At 43.9% G+C, this 19,081-nt stretch overlaps 2 protein-coding genes and 1 pseudogene across 4 annotated transcripts in view; all 3 read left to right on the top strand.

Annotated features, from left to right (window-relative positions):
- Positions 1–3,386: 3,386 nt before the first annotated feature.
- LOC310674208 (high mobility group protein B3-like) lies at positions 3,387–4,008 on the top strand (annotated as a pseudogene). Its single transcript has one exon. The product of its transcript is annotated as a high mobility group protein B3-like (transcript).
- Positions 4,009–5,119: 1,111 nt separating this feature from the next.
- On the top strand, positions 5,120–6,404 carry MTLN (mitoregulin). The gene is made up of 2 exons (XM_083433255.1): positions 5,120–5,349; positions 6,093–6,404. Exon 1 carries the CDS (start codon positions 5,162–5,164, stop codon positions 5,342–5,344), a length of 183 nt encoding a protein of 60 aa, XP_083289381.1. The 5' UTR covers positions 5,120–5,161; the 3' UTR covers positions 5,345–5,349; positions 6,093–6,404.
- Positions 6,405–8,044: 1,640 nt separating this feature from the next.
- NPHP1 (nephrocystin 1) overlaps positions 8,045–19,081 on the top strand; it is a 33,352-nt gene continuing 22,315 nt past the window's right edge. The window contains exons 1-12 of one of the 2 annotated variants that reach the window (XM_083433050.1): positions 8,045–8,204; positions 8,727–8,800; positions 10,631–10,691; positions 11,259–11,395; positions 12,358–12,592; positions 13,558–13,659; positions 14,380–14,480; positions 15,706–15,748; positions 16,167–16,251; positions 17,434–17,528; positions 17,680–17,808; positions 18,558–18,632. In XM_083433050.1, coding sequence (XP_083289176.1) covers positions 8,133–8,204; positions 8,727–8,800; positions 10,631–10,691; positions 11,259–11,395; positions 12,358–12,592; positions 13,558–13,659; positions 14,380–14,480; positions 15,706–15,748; positions 16,167–16,251; positions 17,434–17,528; positions 17,680–17,808; positions 18,558–18,632 — 1,209 coding nt within the window. In that variant the 5' untranslated portion in view covers positions 8,045–8,132. Of the gene's footprint in view, positions 8,205–8,726; positions 8,801–10,630; positions 10,692–11,258; positions 11,396–12,357; positions 12,593–13,557; positions 13,664–14,379; positions 14,481–15,705; positions 15,749–16,166; positions 16,252–17,433; positions 17,529–17,679; positions 17,809–18,557; positions 18,633–19,081 lie in introns of both variants that reach the window. The other variant, XM_083433051.1, reaches the window with a different exon arrangement.

Genomic DNA, 19,081 nt, shown 5'->3' with positions numbered 1-19,081 from the left:
TAAAACGTGCAGATGACAATCACCATCCTAAAAGATGTGTTCCCTTTTGCCTTTCATATGTATGTTTGTACAAATGACTTCAGAACAGAGCAGGCACAGGCAAACTTGGCCCTCCAGATGTTTTGGGACTACAGCTCCCATGATCCCTAGCTAGCAGGACCAGTGGTCAGGGATGATGGGAATTGTAGTCCCAAAACATCTGGAGGGCTGAGTTTGCCTTTGCCTGGAACAGAGCCTATGCAGGCACAGATGTGCGCCTACAGATGTTTCATGTTACCTGGAACCCTGATTGAGTTCTCAAATGCATGAGAGCCAATTATTAAGACAGCAGGCCCATTGGCAGAGCAACTCTGTGTTACAAAGATGTCTGCAACTGTAACATGAACCCTGCCACGTGGGAATCCCTTTCAGATGACGGTAGTGCCTTGAGACAGTTAAGTCATGTATCCATAGCAGTGATCCTAGGAGGAAAGACCTCTGGGAAGAACATAGAGAGAAGAAACGCCATGATGCATCTGGCCCAGCTGCAACAAAACATGTCTCTACAGCCACAGCAGGTGCTGTAAATCTCCGATGGTTTGATTTCACCCCCAAAGGAGCAGTCCTCTATTGTCTCCTGAGACAGGCGGCTGCCAACCAACCAACTGAAGTGAAGTGCCAATGGAATCTGTGGAAGAAGACCTTTACTTAAGGCCCATTGATTTCATCGAAAACTAGATTCAACTAAGTTAAACTAGATCCACTGATCAAGCGAGAGTGAGTGACGCTTCTTGGATGGTGTGCTGAATGCACTGGCATCCGGAAACATAGGAAACTGCCTTCCACTTATAACTTATAGTTTTCTATGCCGCAGCGACTATCCAGAATTTCAGGCAGGAGTCTCTCACAAGAAGATGCCAGGGACTGAATCTGGGACCTTGTGCATGCAAAGCAGATGTTCTTTGGCTACGCCCAGCGGGTTCACCATCCCTGTTGTAGACAATTCTGAGCCAGATGCACAGATGGTCCGATCTGGAATAGGCAGTCTCCTATGTGCTCTGAGGGCTGGTTAACTTTACGGTAAAGGACTGGAAAATTACGGGAGGCAGGCTGTATGCCAGGACTGGGATTTTTTCAGCCAAGGTGGCTGCCCAGAAGTATTTTATTTAGAGTTTCATTCCTACTTTACATACGCAATGTGCATAATGCTCTTTTCTTGTGGCCTGGATGGTTTCATTGACTAAATGGCTGCGCATCTGGCCATTCTCAAAGCAGCGGCTACAGCGGAGGGTTGAAAAGTTCGCTGCTTTCATGGGCTGTGGCTGCAGCTCGCTGGTTTGTTCGTCTGCCAGCGGTGAAATCTGGCATGCAGGAAAAGGAAGTTTGGCATTAAAGTCAGCTTAATATTGTTTCTCTAAGCAGTGCCTCAGAAATGCTGAGGAAGCATTTCTCTGTCCAGGGACGTACAGAGGAGAGGGGTTTGCATACAAAGAGCACAATCAAGTTCATTCAACTGTATTTAACTATTAGATTACTGTAGGCACACTCCTGTTCTTATTAGCTTTCAGCTGAACAAAGAGTTCTGGGGCACCTTCAAGGTTAAAAATTAATTGCAGCCCAGGCTTTGGTGGGCTAGAGTCCATTCTGTCAAATACATGAGGTATTATTCTCAGTTGACAGATTTCTACACACAGACACAAACACACACAAATACACACGTGGATAGGAGAGGAAATGAACAAAGCAGAGCTTGGTGGCCGGCACTACAAGACATAAGGTGCAATCCTATGCTTGTCTATTTGGAAGAAAGTGTACATAGGATTGCAGGCTTAGACGAGCCCTGCTACTATGCAGAGTCAAATGAAAATACAGTCCAGTGCAAGTGGTAAAAGGTCTGCTAAGGTGGGAGGTAATGAACTGGCAAAACAGGTTTCTGAACAGCTTGCATTGTGGTCCCCAACATTTTTTGGGCCTGGGAAGCATGTTTGGAAATCTATCCCATTTGTAGAAGCAAATTCACAGAAGGGGAAGAAATAAATGATGCCTGGAATCCCACCTATAGGCAAAATAGCAACCCGCCCCCGCCACACAATGAAGAGGAGGAGGAGAAGGAGGAGAACACTCCGCCCCAAAGGGAAAATACAGTGGTACCTCTGGTTGCAAACGGGATCCATTCCGGAGGCCCGTTTGCAACATGAAAAGCCTGCAACCTGAAGCGCCGTATCTGCGCAGGTGCGCGGCGTGATTTGGTGCTTGTGCGCATGCACGAGCAGCAAAACACAGAAGTAACCCTTTCCAGTACTTCCAGGTCGCCGGAGACGCAACCTGAAAAAACGTAACATGAAGCAAACATAACATGAGGTATGACTGTAGTCCCTGCCAACTAAACAACCCAAACAAAACCGCAGGTAAAACACCCCAAACCAAGAAAAACAAAAAGCAGGCAAAACACACACTAGCAAATATAAACACAGGGAATGTATGCTCATGTGGAGCCCAGAGAAATTCTGGGAAAGGAAGGTTAAGAGTATAAAGTGATTGGATGCCTGCACTTTGCTTTTGATTCTGCCCAGGGCCACTCACGGTGGGTGGGGGGAGAGCTTTACAAAACTCCACAGTTCGGTGGTGTTTGAGAGTGTCTTGTTGAAGACCCCAGGGGAACATTAACACCCAAGGAGTGGGAATGTAAGCTGGCTGCGGATCTGCAGTGGAGAGCAGAGTTTTGTCTGTTTGTGAATATATTGTTGGGGACAGTAGGATCCTATTGCATCTGCTGCATCTTTCGGTTGTCATGATTTGCATGACTGGCCCAGGTGTGGAGTGGTTGGCTGAGACAGATTATAATGGGGGGTGGGGACAGGAGGATGACAGGCAGGGACTGAGACTGGAGAATAGAGGCTGGAGGAGGTGGGTAGTCTCCCGTCCCAGGATATGGCTGCCCTGGCTAGGGAAGCAGGACTTCTCTCAGGAAAAGGAGTGCAGCAATGAAATCCAGGTAGGACATCAGCCCAAAGGTAGGGTCTTCTCCATTGTGAAGAGCAGCTGCCACCAGCTTTGATGGGTGTGTCATCTGTGCCCTTTCTTGGACAGGCACAGCTTGGCCACTGGGGATCATGGGATGGTAACCTTATGTTTAGACTACTGTAATGTGCTCTACGTGGGGCTTCCCTTACAGTTGGTCCAGAGGCTTGAGCTGGTGGCCCAGGTAGTGAATAGTGCCTCTTACCAGTGCTAAGGGATTGACACCGGTTGCCTACCAGCCCCTAAGTTGGTTTGGAGGTATTGCTATTGGCATATAAAGCCCCAGACAACAGTGAGGCTGAGCCCCAACTACTAGTGTTGAGTCTTGGTGTGTCGTGTGTGTCTCGCTCTCTTCCCCTGCTTATTGCCTAGGTTAAAGTGAACAATACAGGGAGTAAAGATGGCTAAAGGTGACCCAAAGAAGCTGAAGGGGAAGATGTCTGCTTATGCCTTCTTTGTTTAGACCTCCTGTGAAGAACACAAGAAGAGGAACCCAGAAGTTTCCATCAGCTTTGCAGAGTTCTCCAAAAAGTGCTCAGAGAGGCAGAAGACCGTGTCAAGAAAAGAGAAGGGGGAATTTGGTGAGATGGCTAAAGCTGTTAAAAGTGTGGTATGATAGAGAAATGAAGGATTACAGACCAGCAAAGGGTGGATAAGACGGAGAAGAAGGACCCCAATGTCCCCAAATGGCCACCGTCTGGATTCTTCCTGTTCTGTTCAGAATTCCATCCCAAGATCAAATCCACTAATCTGGCATCTCCATTGGAGACTTGGCAAAGAAATGTGGAACAACCTCAGAGATGTGGAAAAACAGCCTTACAACAACAAGGCTGCAAAACTGAAGAAGTATGAGAAGGATGTAGCTGACTACACATCTAAAGGCAAGTTTGATGGTGCAATGAGTCCCGTGGCAAAGATGCTGTTGCAGCTTGGAAAAAGGTAGAAGAGGAGGAGGCTGACAAAGAATATGAGGAGGAGGAAGATGAGGAGGACAACGACAATGAATAAGAAACTGTATAATACTTGTCTCCATGTGAATACCATAGAGTTGGGAAACACCATTTGGAAAAACAAACAGGCACCTGTTGCTTTAAGAAGATGGTGTCTTATTTGCCCTTTTTGGAAGCGAAAATGTGCTTGTGTGAATGTCCCTGTTAAGTACTTATTTCCGTGTTTGTGCAATGTGTGTGTGTGTGTGTGTATCCTGAGAATTGCTTCTTTGCCATGTTATTACTGAATAATTAACAAAGAGATTACATGCATTGAATAATACAAATGATGTAGACAAATTTGTTGAAATATGGCATCTGTAAAATACTTTGCTGATAACCCTGAAGAATGGCAACCACTGAAATCACAGATCGGACTTTGGCAAACTCAAGTAGACTGATCTGTCCTGGAGGAGTGTAAATTGGGATTTTGCTTTTGCACCCACCCCTTTTTTTGTAATTGTTGTTATATACTGGAAATCAATAAAACTGTATTTATAAAAGAATGAGAAAACAGCGTTCAAGGGGAAGATCGGCATGGCCTTAACTAGATATATTACAGCACTTTATAATATAAAAAACATAAAACTAAGCAATAAAATCATAAAAGATTAAATGCAAGTAAAAAAGCAAATATATTTAAAATAAAAAACATTACTACTACTAAGTCTTTTATGTTTGGGGGGGTTGTGGCAGTATATAGCTATGTTTTATGGTTACATGATGTATTGCATTCATCAACCTTTGCAATAGCAAGTAATGACTGAAAAACGGCAAATATCTGTACTGCTGAACACATTGTTATTAATCTGTACCTATGTATTATTACTGAAAACAAACAAAAATATACAAAAACAAACAATCATGACTACTTCTATCTAGTACTTTCTTCTTCAGCGTAATGGCACCTTATTAGGGCAGGAAATCGAAAAGCTCTTTCGATGGCGCGAGCCTCCGCTTAACTCCGAAGGCAGCCTACTGAATTTCAGCCTGATCCGCTGTCGAGGAAAAGCGCTCACAGCACAGCATCGCAGCCCCCAGTGTGCCTGCCTACGCTTGACCGCTAGTGGCCGCTGCTCCGAAGAAAAGCCCGTTTTCCTCCCCTTTCCCTTTGGCGAGGCGACAGGGGAAGCAGTTTGGCCCTCCGTGGGCACCGTAGAACGGTGGGAAATATGGCGCTGAGCTCGGAGCCGCTCTCGGAGCGCTCCGTGAAGCTGGCGGTGCTGCTGGCCTTCGCTTCGGGGGTGCTGGTGGGCTGGCAGGCGAACAGGGCGCGCAGGCGCTACCTCGACTGGCGGAAGAAGCGGCTGCAGGACCAGCTGGCGGCCACGCAGAAGAAGCTGGACCTGGCGTAAGGCAGGTGAGGACGTCGCGGGATGGTGGCCGGGAAGGGTCATGCCCCTCTGCATGGCTTCTTGAGGGGGTGGTGGCCGGGAAGGGTCATGCCCCTCTGCATGGCTTCTTGAGGGAGTGGTGGCCGGGAAGGGTCATGCCCTTCCGGTGGCTTTTTGAGGGAGAGGGAGTGGGATGGTGGCCGGGAAGGGTCATGCCCCCTTTCATGGCTTTCTAAAAAGAGGACTGCTGGCTTTTGAACGCCAAACTAGCAGTTGGCTACCCAACTTTTATTTGCTTAAATGTATCCACTTTTGATTTTGAAGAAACCTGAATAGATAGACGCAGGTGGCGCTGTGGGTTAAACCACAGAGCCTAGGACTTGCCGATCAGAAGGTCGGCGGTTCGAATCCCCACGACGGGTGAGCTCCTGTTGCTGGGTCCCTGCTCCTGCCAACCTAGCAGTTCGAAAGCATGTCAAAGTGCAAGTAGATAAATAGGTACTGCTCCGGCGGGAAGGTAAATGGCGTTTCCGTGCACTGCTCTGGTTCGCCAGAAGCAGCTTAGTCATGCTGGCCACATGACCCGGAAGGTGTACGTTGGCTCCCTCGGCCAATAAAGCGAGATGAGCACCGCAACCCCAGTCGGTCACGGCTGGACCTAATGATCAGGGGTCCCTTTACCTTTACCTATCTACTTTTGATTTTGAAGAAACCTGAATAGATAGCATCATTTATATTATTATTATTTTGTTTCTCTTCCTATCAACAGCCTGGAGCAAATGGAAGCAAGAGGAAGCCTTTGGATCAAATCTGACATTTAACAGACTTTGAGAAAACACACACGTACGAGAATAATGCTTCTGTTATTTCACTCAATAAGACTGATACCTGAAGAAGCTCAACATGTATGGAAGAACATCATCAATATAAACGCTGAAATTTTGTGGTCTGCTTTGATGGGGTCAACTTCTTGTGCCATGTTTGGAAGATTTGTTTCATTGTCTGACACTTGAACTATGATGACTGAATCTTGATAACAAGTGTCTGCATGTGACTAAATAAACTTTATTTTAACAAGTTATTCTAGTTAAATTGTGTTGGCTCAGAGAATGAAGGCATGCTTTATTTCTAAGTCCCTTTAGTTGTGAAAACTTAACCCTCCTGCTTGGTGGTAAAGTTTGGTCTCATTTCCCTAACCAACCCACAGAGCTGAGCTGTTTTACTGTGGCATGATCTTCTGGAGGTTATAGTTTGCTCATTGACTACATAAAAGGACTGGGTAATAGACCAAATTAAAAATTTATTTCTTACAGGTAACATACCACTTATCAAACAGAGGTGAGCTCTTGAAGCACTTCACAGCATTGAAACAAACAAACAAACAAACAAACAAACAGAACCATACACTTTAAAGTACCAGAGTCAGTACAAGCCAGATACGGCCAACTGGCTAAAGTTAAAGCAAAGCCCATGAAAAGGTAATTGAGCTATGTGTGAAGTGCAGGAGCTAATGAGGAAAGACTGTAGCTCAGTGGTTCCAAGTTCAGTTGCCAGCATATCTAGGCAGGGCTTGGGCAAAGACTCCTGTCTGAAACTGGAGTACTGCTGCTGTTCTGTGTCAGCAGTACTGAGCTAGATGTTCCAGTGGTCTGACTTGGTATAAAGCAAATCCTAAATTGATTGCAGATCAGCTAGGTGAAATAGCTATTATGGTGTGTCTGTGTATACACACACACACACACACACACACACACATATATATCAACCAACATACACTATATAATTTCATTTACACATCTGATGATGCTGGGTATAATGGTGCTGCAATCTTATACCCCAGTGGTTCCCAATTAGCTAATTAATTTAAAACCTGTTTTTCAAAAGTGAAGCCATGGACCCTCTACTTTTTAATTTTTTTTACCTCTCTGTGGTAGTTTTTGTTATGGGGATGGTGCCACAGACCCCCTGGGTGGGTTACGAGGACCCCCTGAAGTCTGTGGACCATCAATTAGAAACCACTGCTATACCCAATCTCCTGTGTGTAACCCCCCTTGAACTTAATAGGACTTACTTATGACTAGAGATACTTTGGATTGTACTAAAAACCTGTGATGAGAAGCCCCCTAATGGCATTTTAGAAGAGGGAAACTTCTTTCGCTAAAGGAAAACTGGTTGTGGTTAAGAAGATAAGGTTTCCAAAGTTACATGAGAGGGTGTTATGTAAGATAATGTAACCTTCAGAGACTTCGCATTGGAAATGTGGTGAGCATTTCACTTGGAGATCTTTGCACACCTTTTAGTTAGTCATATATAGATGCCATGTAAAAAAACACAAAAACCTAGTAGTTTATGCATTGCGTGTTACCCCAATACTGAAGCTGCTTTATCTCCTAGCATGACATTGCGAACGTATTATACCGTCTTTATAGCACTTCAGCATTCTGGTTTCCGCCTAAGCAACACACAGTACCTGGTAAGTGTCTGAACCATGGAATTCTAAATCCTTGGGAGAGGAAGGCACACTTTAAAAGGTGGGGGACAAAATACCGACAAAATCATCAATGGGACCGTTTGCATGGGCAGCTCGGGGTGTGCAGCCCCTGCCCTTTTTAATCTTTCGGCTGCGCTGCATGCTGGGACATGTAGTCCGGTTGGACGCCGGAGAAGCGTCGCTGTCCGTCTCCTCGTAGCGCCTAAGGATGACGCTATAAATCCCGCGCCGCAGCGTTCCGTCTCCTTGGCGACCGGCTGCGGCCTTCTTCCTCCGCGCAAGGCAGGCGCCTCGTAGAGCTTTCGCCCGGCGGGCGGTATGACCGGGCGCCGGGGCCGGACGGGCCCGCTGCAGAGCGCGCTGCGCCGGGGCCGAGAGCTGCGGGAGCAGGTGAGCTGGGGAAACGGGAGGCAGGGAGAGGAAGGGCGCGGCGGGAAGTGGATACTGCCCGGCCCTACTGTTAATTGCAGGGCACGAGAGGCATGGGGCTAGTAGGAGGGAAAGGCGTAAGCCAGAGGTGGAGGAGCCTGCGGCCCTCCTCAGGCTCGAAATTTCATTCGCCCTGACCGTTGGCAGGTCCGTCCCACCCACGAGGCAAGGTGAAGGTGGATGCCTCAGGTGGCATGATCCAGCGGGACATCCGATCCCAATGCCGATCTTTCTTCCCTCCTCCCTTGTTCCTAATGTAGATATGGCCTCACCTGCTTCTTCCCTGGTAGAGAGGGGGGACGGCACCCTTTTGGGGTCTGCCTCAGGTGCCAAAATGTCTTGGGCCGGCCCTGACCGTTGGCTCTGTTGACGGGAGTTGGGAGTTCAGCCGTCTCCGGAGAGCCACAAATCCCATGCCGAAAAGTAGTGCTGATTCTTTTGTTATCGTTTGACAAAGCGAATCTTGGTTGTTTGATATTTTAGGTGAATGCTTTGCTCCAAGAAAGCAAGGAAGCGGGGGCTCTGGACTCTGGAAAGAAGCAAAGCCTTAGTCAGAGGTAATGTGTTTATATATATTCAAAAAACTCCTTCTGGTAAGCATAATGCAAATGTATTTGAGGTCAGAGGTGCAACCAGCAACATTTATTGATGCTTGTTAGTTGGTTCCTCGGATGTAAACAAATTTGATTGCAGGTCTAAAAATATTTTCCGATGCAATCCTAAAAATGATTACTTTAATCGAGATCAGTGGGACTTATTTGCTGATGTATAACTATATTGCATTAGAGGTTTGTCATAAATTTGTATTTATGCAAGGATGTTCATGAATATAGACAGTGGTGATTGATGTGCTGAGATTTATTTTCAAAACTCTGGGAAAAGTGAATATAGTACTTGTGAAGGGTGACCTGAAAGTCTCTGATAGCTGGCTGCCTCTTCCTTTACCACCCTCACACTCATACATGCCAGCCCCCTAACACTGTTGTGGCCATTTCAGTTCCATTATTGTTCTATTCAGTTGCATTCGGTAGTGGCGCCCTCCCTGTGGAACACCCTCCCTTCAGATGTCAAAGAGATAAAGAGCTACATAATTTTTTAGAAGACATCTGAAGGCAGCCCTGTTTCAGGAAGTTTTTAATGTTTGATGTTTTATTATGTTTCAGTATATATGCTGTAACCCCCCCCCCCCCAGTGGCTGGGGAAACCCAGCCAGATGGGTGGGGTATAAATAATAAAATTATTATTGTCATCATCATGATAATTCTGTGAGGCGTTCATATGCATCTTGGCTGGAATTATGGATCCCCTCAGGGACTGCTGGGGCTAGAGGATGAAAGTGGCATTAAATAAGGTAAAGATAGCCCTCCTCTCCATTGTTAAAGAGCTGGCCTGCAAGCCCAGGTTCAGCAAACAGTATAACAAATGAATTTTTGAAATGTGGCAGGTGAAGAAAACAACGTGAAGGAAGGGGAGGGAGGGAGATGCTCACTGCCTGTGCATGGCTATCAGTGCAAGGGCACATAATGCACTGTTGACATGGGTAAGGAAGAAAAGAAGACCTTTCAAACATCATGTACGTTCTGTTGCATTTCCCAGTGGCATGTAGCATGGACTTGCACTATGTGAGGAATTTATAGTGTGGTATTTCATGCAGTATGGATCTGGCCCCTCTCCAGTGGGTTATCTAGAAGACAAATAAAGGTGACCTGATTTCAGTCTCATGTTGGCTGTTTATTTTTTTGATTAGAACGTCCATTGTCTGCCAGTGTGTGCTATCTGTGAAAACCGAGAGGGCATACTCACGATCACTGAATGGTGATTATGTAAGCTTTATCTCAGGGATGAGGAACCTATAGCCCTTAAGATGTTGCTGGACTACCATCCCCATCATCCTTGACTACTGGTAATGCTGGCTGGAGCTTGTGGGAGTTAGTATACAACAATATATGGAGGGCAACAGGTTTCCCGTCTACTTTAGCTGTTAAGAAATGCTTAGGATCTCTTGACAGTTGAATCATACCTTTAAGATGTGACCCTGAGCATGTGGTCCTGCCTAGGAATGGAATTGTCTTGTTTGGGCAGACTTAGTATCAGGAGATACTAAGTACTAGGAGGTACTAAGTGGCCCACTAGAGCAACTTGATGACGTCCAATCTCAGTGTGCACACACTTTCTCCCTTTGCACCAGAAGAGAATATGTCCACTGTCTTTCCATATTCAGAGAAGTAATTTGTAGTGCCATGTTGGCATTAATGCTAACCTTGAGGTGAATGGGAAATTATGTGACTGATCTATTAGAACTGAGCATTTGCAGATTTGGGGGCTCAAAACCTGTATTTGTGGCCGTGTAGGCAGTATATACAATGCAAGTACTGTTTTTGTTGTAGATGTTTGGAGCTGAAGAAGTCTGTTGATGAAAATATCTCTGATCTACAGAACTTGAAGAAAGTAAGTGTTTAAGGTACAGCGTTTCTTGTTTCCACAATAATAAATCGGAGAGGAGGTTCAGAAAAATGCTCTGTCAGGGTAGGACCTGAGATTACTGCATTTACCATGTCCATCCTTCAGTGGCTAACCTAAATTTCTTGTAATGTATACAACTTCCTTAGAGAGCTGTATATATAATACTATTGGTAAATGTATCCCAAAGTCAAAGGAGTCTCTATTTTTTTTAAAAGTTTAAAGCATCATGTGAATGTTTACCTGTAATTAGCATATTTTCCATAAATGTTCCATAAATGTGATTAATGCCAGGCTATGCTAGATGGAAACACCGTTTCCATGTGCAGCTCTGGTTCGCCAGAAGCGGCTTAGTCATGCTGGCCACATGACCCGGAAGCTGTACGCTGGCTCCCTCGGCCAGTAAAGCAAGATGAGTGCCGCAACCCCAGAGTCGGTCCCGACTGGACCTAATGGTCAGGGGTCCCTTTACCTTTATGCTAGATTGATATTTTAGTTCAAATCCTAATGTACACAAGAATGTTATGAAAAATCTGGTGTATTGTTATCTTGCAGTCAGATGAGCCTGCCCCTGTGGGAAATTATAATCAGAGAAAAGAAGAAGAAGGAGAAAAATTGTTACTGCTTTCTGAGCAGCTGGATAAACTTACAGCAATCTTTAGCCGGGAAGATGTGACCAAGGACTCCAGCATGTAAGTAGGTTAACAGTACAAACCTGTGGATGTCTGCTTAGAGGTAAGGCTGCAATCCTAACCCTACTTATCTGCAAATAAGCCCCACTGAATTTAGGAGACTTACTTCTGTGTATTTATGGTTAGGTTTGCAGCTTCAGTCCCATTGAGTTCTGTGGGATTTACTCCCAGATAAGTGTGTACAGGATTGCACTCTAAAACAGGTTTTTATTAATCAAGCTGGATTATTCCATGCCTGCTCAAGTCTGAGCATGGGCACCTTTATCAACATAAAACTTTCTTATAAGGTAAAGGTAAAGGACCCCTGAATGGTTAAGTCCACTAAAAGGCGACTATGGGGTTGTGGCACTCATCTCGCTTTTAGGACGAGGGAGCCAGCATTTGTCCACAGACAGCTTTCTGGGTCATGTGGGCAGCAGGACTAAGCCACTTCTGGTGCAATGGAACACCATGACGGAAGCCAGAGCGCCCGAAAATGCCGTTTACCTTCCCGCTGCAGCGCTACCTGCTTATCTACTTGCACTGGCATGCTTTCAAACTGCTAGGTTGGCAGGAGCTGGGACAGAGCAATGGGAGCTCACCCCATCGCAGGGATTCAAACCGCCCACCTTCTGATTGGCAAGCCCAAGAGGCTCAGTGGTTTAGATCACAGCACCACTCACGTCCCTTAATAAGAGTTCCAGATGTATAGTCATTGATGCTTTGTCTGCTACATAATTTTAGCTTTATCTGACATAATTGGACAATTGTTAATTACTACCTACCCCAAAGTTAAGGGATGAGACTGCTTAGAAATATTAATGTATTCAAAATATGAAATTGGGGAATTATTGAAACACCTGGTCCTTATACCCCTAGAACAAGAAAGGGGAAGTTTTTTTACAATATTGTCTGTGTCAGTGGTTGATTAGAATAAGCAGTTGTCAAAAGACTGTGATGGACTCTGTTTTTTTTTGGGTTAGCAATACAAAAAGGAAGGGCAGCCCAAAAACACTACAAGAAAACGAAGAAAGTGAAGAGGAAGATGAAGAGGAGGAGGAAGAAGATGAAGAAGAAGAAGAAGAAAGTACACAGGATGATGGTGATGATGAAGAGGATGGCGAAGATGAAGACAAACTCGGAGATGATTCAGCTATTAAAAATTTTATCACTCTTGGTGATTTTTCTGCACAGCAGGAAGGCGACCTGACCTTTAAAGTAAGTAAAATATAATATTATTAGTTTATGTGGGCTCACTAAGTACTATAGCTGTGTAGGATTTGTTTGTTCATTTGGTGTAGACATTGCATAAGTCAGTCATCACCAATCCTACTCTGATGCCTTCTTGCAGTGTCCAAAAACTCTATTTGATTATGCTACACGAGTCTAGCAGTGATGGTTTTTCCCTAGGGTAACAAAGTCAATCAATGCTGCTATGCATGTGATAGGTACCAAGTTGGCTCGTGATGCCAGGTAGCCTAATAGGAACAAGTGGCCATTATCATTGTTATAGCTGGAGAGAGGTGTGCACTGTATAGGAGAGGGGAGCAGCAGTGCACCTCCATCCCTGGAGCCTCCTTATACATGAGGATAAGGCTTTATCCCTGTTACAGTGTTTCTCCAAGTGTACTCTCACATGAAAAGGTAAATATCTTGATTGCTATAGGTACTAAATATATACCTGGTGAGTCCATATTCTAGGGTGGTGGGGGGAGGCTTTTTCCTGCTTTCCATCTCTCACCTCTCCCTTCCTAGTTGTAGCTTTTTTCTTTTGTCCCCTACCATTTAATGTGAACATTGAGAATCAAGGTTAGCCCACCACCTGCATAGGCCTATCCTGGCTTCAGTTTCTTGGTCTTCCCAGAGTGTCTTTCTAGATTGTAACAACAAGGCAGGATTCAAGATCAAGCTTTTATATGGGTGATGTTGGAAGCCCAATATAACAGCTGGCTCAATCTTAAGAGCATCTGTTAAACCATTCAATATTTACATGCCCAACTGTGCATCCTCCACAGTAATATTTTGCACCAATTGGTAGAGATATAAGAATAGCAGTCACTTTGGGTAGAAGCAACAACTAGACCACTAGGCCTCTGCTTTCATCATATATTCAGCACAGAATATCTTTAAACCCTTGTGTATTAATGTAGTTTCTTCCCCTCTCTTTGTTTTCAATACTGAAGAAAGGCGAAGTTCTGCTTATCCTTGAGAAAAAGCCTGACGGTTGGTGGCTGGCTAAAAACTCCAGAGGGGAGAGGGGCCTTGTGCCTAAAACCTACCTTATGGTTGGTATGCTTCTACTTTTCTCTTTCTATTCAGTTCCATGTTTAATGTTATTGTTGGCATCTTTCCACCTTAGTGGGTTTGCAGTGTACCTCTAGGTGAAAGCAGGGGTGAAATAATCTTTTCATGGGCTGATGCAGCTGTTTAGACAGCGATATGGAAAATAACTACCAAGCTTTCATGTTTCCCAAGATTGTGGTGTGGTGGAATGTGGGGATGGCATTTTTAGTGCTATAGAAATAAAACCCAGTAGCATGCCAACTGGTAGATATTTTCTGTCATTCCTCAAATACTTCGGACTGCTTTGTTGAGACACCCAGCCAAACATAACATCTTAGGGCGGTTCCAGACTGTTGCTATTTTCAGGTAAGATTCAATCGCATCCTGGCAAATTCAGATTGTGCAATTATAGATGATAGGGAGGTCTTGTGCAACACACCCTTAAAAAAAATCAAACGGACTTTTTGGGTTAAAAGAAAGTGACAGGAAAATGCACTGGAAACAACACTTACTTTGACACAATGTCAGCTAACTTCCCTCCAAACAAATCAGAATAAATACTCAGTAGCAACCCAGGATCCAACCCAGGGTGTATTCACAAAGGAGCAAGAATTTGAAGCAAGAATTTCCACTTCTACTGCAACATAAGATCACCCAACTTCCTTTTTAAAATAAAAAAGATATAGAATGTTATTGACTGTTGCAATGGATCCACTTTGTAGGTGAAAGATGAGGAAGAGGGCCAAGAACCAAGTGAAGAGGAAACCGAGGAAGATATAGAGGTGGCAGATGAAACGGAAGGAGGGGCCAACATTCTGAAAAGGTAGAGGGACCAGAGCTGTGAGTGGAAATGCATCATCATGCTGCTGTTTGTGATGGGGGCTTCTTCATTGCAGAAGCTTCCTTGCGTAATTTGTGTAGCCCCGATTTGAACTTGACTGATTTCAGTCCTGATTTGTATCCACTACAAGAGCAAACACAGTGGAAGATGGTAAAGCCATTTAAACCAGGGCTCTGCATAATGGGAAAATATAGTAGTAGTAGTAGTAGTAGTAGTAGTAGTAATAATAATAATAATAATAATAATAATAATAATAATAATAAATACAATTAAATAATACCCCGCCCATCTGGCTGGGTTTCCCAGCCACTCTGGGTGGCTCCCAACAGAATATTAAAAACACGATAAAAGATCAAACATTAAAAACTTCCCTAAACAGGGCACTTTCAGACATCTTCTAAAAGTCAGATAGTTGTTTATTTCCTTGACATCTGACGGGTGTTCCACAGGGCGGGCACTACTACCAAGAAGGCCCTCTGCCTGGTTCCCTGTAACCTCACTTCTCGCAGTGAGGGAACTGCCCGAAGGCCCTCGGAGCTGGACCTCAGTGTCTGGGCTGGACGATGGGGGTGGAGATTTTTTTTAGGTATACTGGGCCAAGGTTTGCAGTAGTGATAGTTTGGGAAGGCATCCCTGAACAGGAATTTATAAGAATCCTGAAGAATCCTGCATAAAGTGAATAATTTATTTAATGTCATTTAAGGAACTTCATTTCTACTGGACTTCAGAACATTATTACAGTAGAGCAGCCGTAAATCTGGTACTGTTTCTTTTAAGAACACTTGTGCCTTCCATTTGTTACTGCTCTTGTGGAACATTTTGTAATGCTGTCTTAATTGTGCTGTACACTACCCATGGTTCCTGTTTGGGTGGAAAGGCAGTGTAGAAATCAAACAAACAAGCTGACAAAATAGGTACAACAGTGATCAGACCACTTTCACATGGTAGTGAAAGGCAGGAGAATAGTGCAAAAACTAAGGCTGCCTTAGCCACAAAACTGAATTAAATAAAAATTCCAGTCTCAGGTACCACATGGTCAGAATATAGATTAAATGGTTTTTCCCAGTGGGACCGTCACTTAGTGTGTCATTTTACAACCCATCACCATAATCACATATTGAGTGTCAATTTGCCCATCTGTATATTTGCAGTTAATTGATTTGTGGGTCAGCTTTGTGTTATGTTCTTATTTTTATGCTACCTACAGAACAGATTCACACTGGAGTGCTGTTAAAAAGGCCATCACAGAGGTAAGCCTGTGTTTTATCATTTGCATACCATTCATGATTATTGATATTTTGCTTGGTTTTTCTTACAAAACCAGACAGCCAAACTGGTACTCTTATTTCATATGGTACTCCCTCTTTCAAACAGTCCAACTATGGACAGCAAAGTTAGCAAACTGAGTATCAGTTTGCTTGAAAAGGGCAGGAACAGTGCAGTCCTATTCATGTTTACACACAAGGAAGTTCCACTGTGTTTAGTGGGGCTTACTTCTAGGTAATATAATGTAAAGAATTGCAGCTGCAGAGTGTTTCTGCTTGTTCATCCAGTGGCTCTTCAAAATACTTGATGTTCAGTGACATGCTACTTAAAGACTAATATGGAGCCAGAAGCAACTGATAAACGGAAGCAATATCAAGGTTGAATTATCACTCTTCTTAATAGAATAATACCTTAGATGCACTGACAACGATGGGAGCAGTTCCTTCAGGATTCCGACCTTCAACACTTGCACAGCTCTTGGAAGAAGGTAGGAGTTTTGTAAAACTACTCTATTAAATCCTGAGCTCCCGAGCTATGAAGCAGGTTTATCTTAGGAGGTGTGAACATTTATTGGGCGGTGACCGAAGTTCTGATGGCAGAATGTTGTAATTGTATTTGTGAGGGTTTTTTTTTTTACAGTCAAGTGGGGTATTTTTATGAAATAAATATTTTTATTGCATTTTTCATTTCATTAAGCTCTGGAGAGCAGTGTGTCAGGGTGGGTATTGGAGCAGGTCAGCAATAACTCACAAGGTGTCAGTGAAATTAACTCTTTAGTCAAAGAAACAAAACAGCTCAGGCCTAGTGAGCACAGCAACTAGATCTTGCCCCAATGAAGCTTTGCCAGGACTGAAGGTCTGTCTCCTACTCCTATTCCCCCAATTCCTTCCCATGCAATCTGAGATTCCTTCATCTTGCCTGTCTTTTCTCCGCCTTTCCTATACCACTTCAGATTCTGGGAAACCAGAGGGGAGGGAGCTGGTTGGAGCAGGAGGGGGAGACCCCCGGCGTCTTCAGCAGCCTGACTCATCTCTGTTTCTTGCCCCACCCCCCAGCCTCTGCTTCTGCCTCTGAGTCTGGACTGCTCTCTGCCACAGCCTCTTCCTGCTCACTAAACCCTGTTACTGCTTCAGTTTCTGCTCCCTCGTTTCCCTCTGTCCACTCATTGTTGTCCCACCACCAATCCCCTGGCTCCGAGCCTTCTTTCCTTGGCGTTTCCTTGGGGGTTCCCCAGCTAGCATCTCCCACCACTCCTCTGCATCCAGTCAGTCCATGATACAGTGGTGACAGAAATCTTTTATTAGAGTTTAAAAAATGCCTCTTTTCTATTGGAAAAACGCCCCCGAAACTCCGAGCATCCTCCAGTATGCGCAGCCCTGGAAAAGGCATTTCCCCTCTTCTCCAGTGTGCTCAGCGACATATATCAGAATGATATATGCACACTAATCTTCTGGCAAAACACTAATCTTCTGGCAAGAAGAGGGAGACAGAGCAAGAAGAGCAAGATAAGATTTATCACCAAGTCAATAGGTTTAAGATTAGGATGTCAGTCTGTAATTGTGCTACTGCTGAAGTCATAAAGTTACTTACTTGCAAATTCCATTGAAGATAACCAAGGTAAAGGGAGATGGGAAAATAAACATACTAAAAATAAGCATTGTTCTTCCAGGAGTTCAGTTTCGGGCTTCTTACTTCTTACAACCTGAACTCACACCTTCCAATCTTTCTTTCCGAGATCTAGTGTGGAACCCGGAAAAAGGCACTGTAAGTATTTGCTCTCGATAAAAGCCAGATAAACTCTCTTTAGGGTAGCAGAAAATGGAGAAATTGGAGAAAACAGATTATGCAATAACATATTATGAAGTAAATGTAGCTGTAAAATGTAAAACTCTGGTCCCTGTCCCCTTTCTTTCAGATTCAGTCAAGGCCAACTCGGCTGTCACTGATTGTGACCCTATGGAACTGTAAAGGGATTCCTTTTCCTGGAATGAGCATACAAGTCCTGAGTAGACATGTCCGACTCTGCCTTTTTGACGGTAACAGAGTGAGTTCTACAAATCATTTAACCTGAGCAGTTAAAATTTGAACTTCTTCCAATATCTTGATCACATTTATGAAACGGGAAGCATGTGTCTACTCAGTTGTCAACTGCTATTTTGTGGTGGATTTAAACAGTTGCTGCCCATAACTTACTTGCATACAGTTCTTTGTTCTGCATTTTAAAAGCTTATCAGGCTTCAGTTAATTTGTACCTGAGAAAGTATTCTAGACTTCTCCTATCTGGCTATCCTGTCTTATATCTGCAGCATTGCATGATATTTATCTGTAGACGACCCATGTGCAGCACTGACATATTTAGGGTAGTAGTCCATGAAATTTAACTCAAATTTGATTCACTGAAATTAATGAACGTGGCTAAGTTAGGTTCATTAATTTCAATAGATCTGTTTTGAGTAAAATGTTGCACACCACCCTCAATGCCAAATAAGTTGATTAGTCTGCCATCCTTCCTTATCAGAGAGCTGATGGATAATAGACCTGACTGTTACAACACTTTTGAACATGTACCTAGTGATTCTCAAAAGCAGGATTTGCATTGTTCTCCACTGCAGAGTGAAAACATCAGTTTGCGATAGGCTGGATTCAGTGATCATATTTCTAAATTTCATGAGCTAAAGAAGGTGAAGGTTGGTCATTCAAACATAAGCTGATCTTGTAATGAAATAGTTCCCCATTCTTCATTGCGTTAATCTACACTGCTGTATTCAAATGTTAATTATTTTCTCGTTTTAGATACTGAGTAATATTCATACAGTTAGAGCTACGTGGCAACCTAAAAATCCCAAAACATGGACCTTTTCTCCACGGGTAAGAATACTGTGGAGATTATTGATAGATTTGACCTGGTAAATTTTGCATAACTTTGTAGGATTGTGATCTGTAGTATGTACAATTACTTCTAGCGCAATCTCTTCCTCCCCGCAAAAAACACACACAAAAACTTTAACCAAAATGCTAGTTAAGCATTACTTGTGATTTAGAGGAGGGGGAACTGAGCCATAGAAACACATGCCAAGATTTCAGTTGCCAAGCTGGATGAATTTAAGTGTTATGAGGTTTGACCTCTGGCAACCACATCTTGGAACTGTATTGATAAAATCCTGCTGACTTGAGGATCAAACTAGATAAGACATGGGAAATTCATTTGCTGTTTCTTTCTTTTTTTTACAAAAATAAAAAAGCAGCTTGGGTAGAGGGTTCAGAGCGTTGTAGAAGGAAGGGCAAAAGGTTTACTCATCTAAATTCTCCTCCCATCT

This window comes from Podarcis tiliguerta, assembly GCF_965153285.1.
Source record: "Podarcis tiliguerta genome assembly, chromosome: 3".
Taxonomy (NCBI): domain Eukaryota; kingdom Metazoa; phylum Chordata; class Lepidosauria; order Squamata; family Lacertidae; genus Podarcis; species Podarcis tiliguerta.
The sequence above is the reverse complement of the archived record's forward strand: the minus strand, read 5'-3'. Positions and strand labels throughout refer to the sequence as shown.

Excerpts from the sequence above, each read along its gene's own strand:
- MTLN (XM_083433255.1), top strand. The coding sequence starts at position 5,162 with ATGGCGCTGAGCTCGGAGCCGCTCTCGGAGCGCTCCGTGAAGCTGGCG.